The following is a 10,281-nucleotide window of genomic DNA, read 5'->3' as shown; positions in this document are numbered from 1 at the left end:
GAGGGATATCATTATCGCTAATGATATGAGAAAAGAAACCAACAAGATGAAGGATGAAATTGTTTCAAGGGTTGAAGCTAAGATAGGAAATCTCATGGCCATATTCAAAAAAAGTATATCACCAAGGTTCTATCAATTCTCAACCAATCATGATAAAAGACTTAGGATGAAAAGGTAAGGAGCATGATGCTTTTTGGTTTGATTAAAATATAAGTATAGATCACCACCCAAATAATTCTATGGCTATGAGCTTCACACCAATGGATATGTGAAAGTTTGATGGTAAGGATTCAACCAATTGCCTATGCCAAATAGAGCAATTATGTTTGATCTTAATAATTTTTCATGTCAATAAAAGGTTACAATGAAATTTTTATACTTGGAAGTAGACCGATTCACTTTAGGGTCATTGGATATGTGAATCTATTAAAAAGTAAGGGATGTGTTGTCACATGTTCTATTTTTCAACAGGTACTCACTACACATTATATTGATAATCTTATATATAGCTACTTTAGCTAACATGCCAAATAAATGAAAACATGCATGGTCAAGGACTATAATCAATAATTCCAGATTCTATTGTAGTTTCATATTTGGGAATTGAGCAAGGCCCCCCTTGATATTTACTATATGTCTTTGATTTTGATCTATTTTTAATAATTTTATAATTATTAATATATATCAATATATGTGCCTTGTGCACTTTGCCATTAAAAAAAACAAAAAGAATGAAGCATGTTGCAAAGAATTGTTCCTTAAAGGACCAAACATTGATTCCAAGCACACAAAGGTAGTAAACTCAAATTTGTTCCAAGCATATGCCACCTATAAACCAATATCAAACATCACCTTTCCACACACAAATTTCTTGAAGGCCATAAATAAACTCCAACTCACTCTTGAAATCAATTGCATGCAATTTGCCTGAAAATCACTTTGATAAAAGCATACCAACTCAACATTTTATTTTCTCAACAAAATCCCAAAACATGAAAACCACATTCATACTTAATGAATTAAATATCATAACCTTCATCCTTCAAAGCCGGTTTTTTCAAAACTCTGGAATTCCTCACATTTGTTGCATGCAATCAGCTCCCAAACTCCATTTTGACATACCCCAATATGTTTTGCATATATATAAGGGGCATCACATATATCCTAATAACATTATGTTGAACAACATTAGTAATAGGCACCCCTGCATCTCTTGTAATTATATCCTCACTCCAATGTGTGATCAATATGATGCGAGAATATTTTAAACCATATAAGTTCAGACCTTTTCATATTGTAGACTAGTGTCTAGGGATACGTAATATGGTTAGATCTGATATTTTAGCTCCAATTCTTTTGTAAATACTAGACTACCTTGGAACTGATTCATAACTCTAGCATACATTCAAAGAACAAATTTATCTAAAGCTAAGATACAGTTTTTATCAAAAGAACCTTATCAGTTCCCTCCATAATTTAGCTTATTTCGGGAGTTTTATAAACCAAATAAACAGAGTCCCTTTCAGTATTGTATAGTCTTGGGACTGGGAATATATATGCTCAAATCTGATGGTTTAGCTCTGATTTTTTTCTTAACAATAACAGACTATTTTATCAACTGATTCAGAGCACTCTTTAACATTCTTTAAAAAACTAGGTCTATAACTGCAGTTTTCAACAACATAAACATTCTGTTGTTTGCCTGTAATTACATGTTACTTGCAAATTATATGCGGCAGATTTGATTGGCAATGACTTGCAAAATTCCCTTGTTAATTTTCTTCAAAAGTTCCTGCCACTTTTGACAGAATTTTTATTAAAACTAGACAAAATTCAACATCCAAGTTAGGATGGTGGGTAGTAGAATTAAAAGTTCCGAGAATAATAAATCAGCAAGACAGATTGTTATTTAAAAGATCCTGTCTCTTTTGACAGAATTGTTTATTAAAAGTTCCGAGGGTATCTTTCTGGTGCATTGCCCGAATGCTCCAACCCAAGATATTGCTCCCAAGCTCCATAGGCACAAACATCTGCCAGGCTCTACAAGAGTAGTGTCCACTATTAAGTTAAATATTTTTTAAAAGTGTAATTTCTAGAAAGACACAATTCATCACAACGAACATTACATTTTACCTGAAAGCGACTTGAAACAATATCTGTAACTTGAAGATAATCAGGCTCTCCCTGGGAGAGGAATGCAAACTTCCACTATTTACAAGCAAAATAAGATTATACAACGCTTCAGATAACAAGAAAGAAAGCAAGACTTATATGAGACAAACAGTATTTGAATATATCAAATTCTACCTTGGCAAATTCATCATCAGACACCTGCAGCTTCTTCTGGATACGTTGTTTAACCTCTGCTAGAATCTCACCTTCGTGGATAAGCAGAAAGAAAGGCTCTCCAAAATTTTTGACCTGCTATATCCAATCATCAAATATCAAATAAATATATAATTTATTTGCCAGCAGAAGATTTAGTTAACCCATAATATCAAATCTTACAAACTATGCTAAAAGTGGTATACCATGTCATTCCGGGATGCATCTTTCTTGAAATGATAAACATGGATTAAACGGTCATTAGGACCCAGATTCTTCTCCTCTTCTGGAATCTGTTAAAGTAAATATTGCAATTAGCTTATATCTGAGAAAATGCCACCTCCAAACGATTATGAAAATACATTAAAAAATCAGGTATAACTTCATGCATAAAGTGCAACACAAGAATTGCTAGAATACCTCCTCCGCTCGCAAAGTCCAACAAAAATCATTTATATTCTCAACCTTTTCATCAAGTGGAAAAATCTGTGACAAACATAAAAATAAAACTGAGACAAGTCGGGATTATTATGTTAGAAGAAACAGGTGTTGCGAAAACACCACATGCATGTTGGAAATAATCTCAACTATCCCACTTAACCTGTCATGTCCATATCTTCCGTATACTCAAACAACCTGTTAAAATTGGAAGAGAGCCTGGAGATAAGAGCAATTTGATGCTGGAGAAGATCATGGGTAATGTGAAAGAAACTACAGAAGCAAATGACAGTAGAAAGAAGTTGTAGCTATTGTTTGTGTTAAAGACATCTAAGTTTGAAGAGGTTGATTTGACAAGGATATTACAACTCTTAAAAGGTTGAAGCTGCAGAATCTAAAAAAGAGCTGAGATAGTCTTGGAATGTTGTAGCTGTTAAAGAAGCTGCTAAAAAGCTATAGTTGTCATTTTTGTAAAGAAGTGTTTGTGAGCAATCTTTTGTAAAGAATGATAGATTTTAAGAGAGGCGCAGTATTCGTTGATTGCAGCCACTAAAAGAATTATATGGAAGAAAAAGGAGGCCAACTGAGAAAGGAAGAGCCACTATTATAGTCAAAGATGCAGCAAAATAAAAGATGGTGCCTCTGCCAAACGAGGCCATGCAAAACAAGACCGCTGTTAAAGAAAATGCTGAAGTTCAGAGCAGGCCCGAGCAGAGTCAAAGTGCTATTGAAATTTGCATACAGTTGAATCCATAGAAAGGAAAATTGATGTTTGATCAGATAAAGAAGAGTCAGCAATGATTGCAGTCACTCTAGTCGTAGCTGAAGTCAAAGAGCGGTTGAATAAGTGTAAGAAGAAGCCGCAAGAGCTTCCAAGTCGGAGTGTTAGATGCCTCATATGCAAGGAGTCGCAGCTCTTGTCAGAGAATAAAGCCACAGCTGAGTAGGTTTTTAGATAAATGATCTAAGACCACTGTTAAAAGGGTTAAGTCACAGAATGTGAAGCTGCAAAAGTGTGAAGTTGAAGTCAGCAATGACACAAATCTGAAGAAATCGCCTAGAGATACCAGCTGCAAGACCTGTAGAAAGCAGAAGCTGTTTTGTTTGAGGGAAGGATTGCAGTATTCAAATGTAGGCCACTGAAAAGGCCGAGTAAAATTGTTCACAGGGTGTTGGCAAAATAAAGAGAAGCCATTTGAAGGCAAATAATAGCTACCGCTATAGAAGAATGAAAGTAAAGCCTAGGTTACTAAAACAAATGTTAGGGGAGAGGATGTTATGGTATGCTTTGTTTGTCCTATGTTGGGGGAGAGGATGTCATGGTATGATTTGTTTGTCATAGTATGTTTTGTTTTGTCACTGTTGTCCATTTTGAAAATTGGTTTTGTAGAATGTGTAAAGTTTGAGGAGGCTGGATGAGAGGATGTCATGGTATTCTTTGTTCTATGTTGGGGGATAGGATTTCATGGTCATAGTATGTTTTGTTTTGTTATTGTTGTACATTTTGAAGATTGGTTTTGTAGAATGTACAAAGTTTGGGGAAGTTGGATGAGTATGCGTAGAAGTTGTATAAAATAGTATGTTTAAAGTTTGTAGATCAAAAGGTGAGTGAAGGATATGAAGTTATTAGATTAAAAAGGTAATATGGTTGAATGTAGCATCATTGTGTATTTGTGTAAGCGTGTTTGAGGTGAGTAGAGTCTATTAGGATTTTTGAGCACTAGCAGTGTGATTCTATGAGAGGTGGTGTTAAAAAATAAGTATTTCACACCTGAACTTACGATGGATTGGTTACCAAAAGGGCTAGAGGATATGGTTAAAGCATCTCAACAACCTTATGAGTTTTCATAAGTTTGATTTCTAATATTTGAAGATTTTAGATGCGGAAGCATTAGTGAGAAAAATCAAGAAAGAAATTGGAATTGATAATTGTGATTAAAAAGAAATGTTGGAAATAATCCCAACTACCCAACCTAATCTGTCATGTCAAACAAATCTCAGCATTAATCATAAACATACGAGCAGATCTTTCTTGGATGTTTGTCCACATTGTCACATCTGCAGACTCACACAGTTTGTGGGTGATTTAGAAAATATTAACTTATTGTCTTCTCTCTCTGTGTACCGTATGTGCTAATTTCTATATAATACAAAACTCTACATTTTGTATTCACTCTCTTATGAGAGAGTCCAGCTCTCTTCTAGAGTCCAGCTCCATAGAGCTGTTATATGTAAGAAGTTGTGTGTTTCAAGAAAGTTATGAAGTCTAAATGTAAGAGCAGAAGCTCACTCAGCTGATGTTATGTTTTATTTTGATTAATATAAAACTTGTATATTTGTTTTCTATCTTTTCTCTCCCTCCCCAATTCCAAAAAAAGTCTACAATCAAAACATATTCCAAAAAAGACCACCATATTAAAATGAACATCCAAGAAATGACCTTGTAAATTTTGTAGTAGAAAACCTCAAGCAGTCGAATCTCTGCATCAGCGTTGGATAACCCCACCTTTTGAACACCAGACAGTGCCATTGTGTTTAATTGCAATGAAAATTGTTTCTTTAAGACAATAAGCATTTTCCTATTTCTAAGATATGGTCCATTTCATTCAACACAAAATTCCAGTTTCAATATTCCTAGTGTAGGGACAAGTGCATGATATTGACCGTCATACATCATACTTTATAACATAGATTTCTGGAATACAAAGTGTTTCTGAGATCCAAATTACCAATGGTGTCCTACTGTGAAATCATAAACGTAATTTGCACACATTGTTTACAATGAATTTATAAAAATGAATATTCTGAACAAATTAAATCTGTTGAATATGATATTGGGTTTTCATTGTGGAGATCCAAGTTCAACTCTCAATAGGGACATCTAAAGTGAAATTCTAAGCTGTGACTCTTGGCCTTCCATAATGAGGAAGGTCTTGAGATCAATCTAATCAAACATAATAATAATAAAAAAAATTCCGGCTTCGACCTATAACCTATCCAAACAAAAATCTGTTGAATACAACACATAAAGTTTTAGTAGATATTAACAACTTGTGGCATGGTACTAGCACACTTAAAGATGTTATACAATATCAAAATTCCAGAAGAAATATTAACAGAATAATTTGATCAAGATGAAGGTACCAATAAAACAGAATCGACTGTACTTTCCCATACCATGGCCATTACAGGTTAGATGTAGTAGAAAGTAATGATTTCACTAACTTACAGATCCAACCAGCAAAAATATAGAAGATAAAACTATACAGAGACAGCCATAAAGTGGTAACTTCAAAAAATTCAAGCATACACTCAGCACATGGTAATCTATTCATTTGCTATGTTTATTAGAAACTACACAGGAAACCATAGTTTTAATACATACAACATGCATCAAGATATACTGTGAATACCTTTGTCTTGAGGTCATTAATGACATCTCCAGCAGTACTTTGTTTTGGCAATCTTATATTGTGAACAGAAACCTGTAAATTCAAGGAAAAAAAGTTAAAACCATTAGTGATGCAGTCGACTTATACTGCAGCAACAACCTAATACCTCCAGTAACGTGTGTTTAAGAAACAGAAATTTTCCTCACTTCATCTTTTGTTGAATGACGAAAAAGTACTTTTAAGGTCTTTAGCCTTTTCAACTCTGGGAGTGGTATATCCAGAACTTCATAGTACAAGATATCAGAAGTCTGTCACAGAAAATGTTCAATATCATTGCCATAATATATGAAGCAGCATGCATATATCCCTCATAATGTCTAAAAATATAAACTGTAAAAATTATCCAAAAAAGTATTTACACCTTATTGTAATGAACCAGCATATCAGATAAGTAATCCACGCCACGATACTTGATAGGTCGGGGCTTTGGTTGCTGAGAGAAACAATTTTGCCCCGGGTGAGTCTGATTTTGGAAGGATCATCTAGACCAAGTTTATGTGCAACCCTATCTACAACATCGTCATAAGTGTAGAGTTTTGATCTGGAATATGGTGAAATTTAAAGAGTAATCAGCCATTGTTAGAAGACACTAAACAATTTGTCTTATCAAATATATCAGCTGTTTACAATTTATGAAATTATATTAATGTTTTTAAGTTTGATTGTATGCTATTATTTTATCAATGTTTCAGATCATTCTTTTTGTTCTACATTCATTCTCTTTATGATTTACATTCATTCATCTTGATAATAGATCGCATAGAATGATCACAATGATAAAAAAAATAACAAAATCAAAAAAACAAAACAAAACATTAATTATAATTTATCTTATATTATAAATCATGACAGATAAACTGGAAAACCATAACCAAAAAGTACACTACTTTAATTTCACTTACAACTCAAGACAAAAGTCATCTTCCTTTGGCTTATCCAAGCTTCGAAAATGAACAATCTACATATAAACACGGTATCCAAAATCAGCATCGCAAATGGATTCAGATTCTGATTCTGTTACATAAAGACTAAGCAGCTACGATTGTTCTGAATAAAAATTTCAGTATTAACAAAATGATTAAAATAAATTCTGATCTAAAGCGAGTTCAGAGCACTTTCTCAAGGTTCACATTCCAGTTGCTTTCAAAAGCATAAATCAAACTATATGAAATTCAATTATTCCAAAATAAATCATTTATATTGGTAAATCTGGAACATCATGAGAAACGGGCCAACACAGGACTAAACAGAAGCACTTCAAAAGCATAAATCTAAGCATATCAACTTTAATAATTCAAAAATAATATAGATGCGTCACAAAGCAACAATGGTGCGAGATTATACTACAGATGCACCACAAACCAACGATGGCACCATAATAGCTCAAAAACAGGTGCTCCACTCTATACCAATGGCACCATGAGAATGCAAATGTGCCAATACAATTCGAGGGCACCAATGGCAAAAATGCGGATCAACGACAAACGGCACCAGTTTGTCCTAATTTTTCCTCCATTTTACCCTACTTTTCGGTAGGTTTGTTCTAACCAAAAGAATCTTTTAAAAAAAAAAAAAATTATAAATTTTTTATAATTTTGTTAATGTAACACAAAATAAAATCATTTGATGGAGGTTTTTTCATTCACAAAGTCTTTCTAGCTAGGTCTTAGGTTGAACCATTTTGGCTAAAAACCACCGACTAAGGGGTATCGATTCCACCAAATTCGTCTCTAGCCTCATCTCTTATGATTCCCTAATGGACTCAATAAGAACGTTTCAACTTCACTAGACAAAATTGAGATTTCATTACATACCATAGGTCCAACCGCTTCACGCTGATGATGTGTCCTCTCCAACTCCGCTAGATCACATCCAAATGCCTCAAGAATTCCTACCATTTCTCTACCTAGTACCACCAACTTGAGAGCTCCTTTTTCTAACTTGACAATGTGCAAATGAAACATCATTTGCACTTTCTTTTTCCATTTTTCCTCCACCTTTGCCCTAATTTTCCCTTAGTTTTCCCATTTTCACTTATTTTTTTTAATTATTTAATTAGTGATTAAATTTTTTTTTCATACCAATCAAAATCATTATTGTTTTAAAAAAAATCTACTTTAAAGATTTTAATATGTTAAAAATTTCAACCAATCATTTTTTACACAATATAGAAAATTAGACATTTTATTTCCAGCTTTCTCAACCTTCCACACAATTGTTGGCTACATATTGCCTTTTTTTTGGATTGAATTGTATTTCACACTTTAATAACTACATAAATGGAAAATGAAAACATATGAAATTTTGAAATTTAGCTACTTAGATAAATCCCTTCTCATTTAGTGCTACCTTTGTCCTTACTATTTTAGATTTTAAATTAGATCAAAGTGATATTACAGCTTGTCATCTTTTCTAATTTTGGTAAATGAAATTTAGTTTTTCCAACAATGTTAAGAAAAGTGAAAAGGAGTTTGTTATTCCATTCAAGTATAGGGTTAATATTGAAATATACTTATTTGAGTGGTCATATTTGAAACCCTACAAAATGTAGAGGCATAATAAAAATATTTCTAATGCTGTGTATACTATTTGATCTCATATTTTAGAAAAATGTAAATGACTTTTCTAAAGATATTAATATAATATAATAATTAACATAATATTCTATTAAAATAATCATTATAATTATTGAATAATAATATTATATTATTTATAAAATAAAATTATATTAAATTAATTTTACCTGTTGAGTAAACTATATATTATATTATATTAATATTAATATTTATAATATTATATTGAAACAAGGCATGATGTGGCGGCTTCCGGAGACTGCCGTAGTTAGGGTTTCTTCCCTGAGTTCTGTGCGATTTAAGGGCTCTCCTCTTGGTCGTTTTTCCTAGTAAGTTGCCTAGTTCAAAGGCTCTCCCAGATTCTAATGCATTTTTGAATGTGGATGTTGGGCATTGGAAACACAGTGGCTCCTATGCTGGGCAGATGCCTCAAGTGGGTATAGTGAGTAGTAGGCATTTGCAATCAGGGTTGAATGGGAGGAGTGTGTGGAAGGGGCGAGGAAGTGCAATTCTGGACCCTCATGTTGTGTTGCATTCACTCTTGTCGGCTAGAGATCCTTTAAAAAGTGGTCTTGGGGGAGGAGATATTTTTCTTTGCTAAACATGGGTTGATCGACAGGTTCAAGGGTTTTTGGCCAAGTCTGGTGGACCTCCATCAGTGGATCATAGATAAATGGCTGCCAATTGTGAAGGGTGATCTCCAAATATATCCTCGAGGGTTTTTTATTTTTTTATTATTTTGATAATTCTCAAGATCATTGCACTATTCTCTATGACTATCAATGGGATTATGATGATCACTTTCTTATGCTAAAATCATGGCATGCTTCCTTTGATCCAATTATTGAATCTTTTTCGGCAACTCCAATTTGGATCTGACTCTTGAATCTTTCTTTATAATTTTGGATTGATTCTTGTTTTGAAGCTATAAGCAACTAGCAAGATAAGTTTTAAGTTTTGGTGGTTGATGAGGGTTCATCAGATTATTTGCACACTACCTTTGCACACATATTGGTGGAAGTTGACATTACCAAAGAAATCTGTAGTGAGATCTCTCTCATCACTATAAATTATAGCCAACTTTTAGTGATGGAAACCCACTGTCTACTCCAAGCAAGGTTATGAGAGAGATCTGTGTGCACTCGTCATTGGCAGCCCCTTCTAATTCTAATCAAATCACAAGTCTGTGGATGTTTTCTTTAATGTGCTACTGTAGTTAAAGATGGAAACTAAATGTACTTCTCTTTTGTATTGGTAATATATATAGAAATAGTGTAAAGTTAAAAATGTCATCTAAATTGCTATCAAATACTTCTTATGATTGTGACACTGTTGCCCAGTGAGTTTAGGTTTCAATGACTTGATCAAACAGGCTACATTCTGATTACTTTAATATTAATATATCTATATGTTTTGACACAATTTAAGGATTTATTGTGGTTTTCTAATTCAAAGAAAAAGCTATTTGATTTTTTTATAAATTTCGTTATTTA

General features: G+C 33.3%; 1 protein-coding gene across 1 annotated transcript; it reads right to left on the bottom strand.

Moving 5' to 3' along the window:
* Positions 1 to 1,944: 1,944 nt before the first annotated feature.
* LOC131052784 (ubiquitin C-terminal hydrolase 13-like) lies at positions 1,945 to 6,597 on the bottom strand. Its single transcript, XM_057987410.2, has 9 exons — positions 6,577 to 6,597; positions 6,362 to 6,463; positions 6,177 to 6,248; positions 5,204 to 5,269; positions 2,746 to 2,811; positions 2,532 to 2,618; positions 2,308 to 2,421; positions 2,127 to 2,208; positions 1,945 to 2,030 (listed from the first exon to the last, which is right to left on the bottom strand). The coding sequence occupies exons 1-9, from the start codon at positions 6,595 to 6,597 to the stop codon at positions 1,945 to 1,947; spliced, it is 696 nt and encodes a 231-aa protein (XP_057843393.2).
* Between the last annotated feature and the right edge of the window lie 3,684 nt (positions 6,598 to 10,281).

The sequence above is a fragment of the Cryptomeria japonica genome, chromosome 6 (assembly GCF_030272615.1).
Source record: "Cryptomeria japonica chromosome 6, Sugi_1.0, whole genome shotgun sequence".
In the NCBI taxonomy this organism is placed as follows: domain Eukaryota; kingdom Viridiplantae; phylum Streptophyta; class Pinopsida; order Cupressales; family Cupressaceae; genus Cryptomeria; species Cryptomeria japonica.
Note: the sequence above shows the minus strand (reverse complement) of the source record. Positions and strands in the feature narration are given on the sequence as shown.

Coding starts and splice junctions, on each gene's coding strand:
- LOC131052784 (XM_057987410.2), bottom strand. CDS start 6,597: ATGCTGGTTCATTACAATAAG. Junction 2,619..2,745: donor GGACTTTGCGAGCGGAGGAG/GTATTCTAGCAA, acceptor TTACTTTAACAG/ATTCCAGAAGAGGAGAAGAA. Junction 2,209..2,307: donor CTGATGATGAATTTGCCAAG/GTAGAATTTGAT, acceptor GCTTGTAAATAG/TGGAAGTTTGCATTCCTCTC.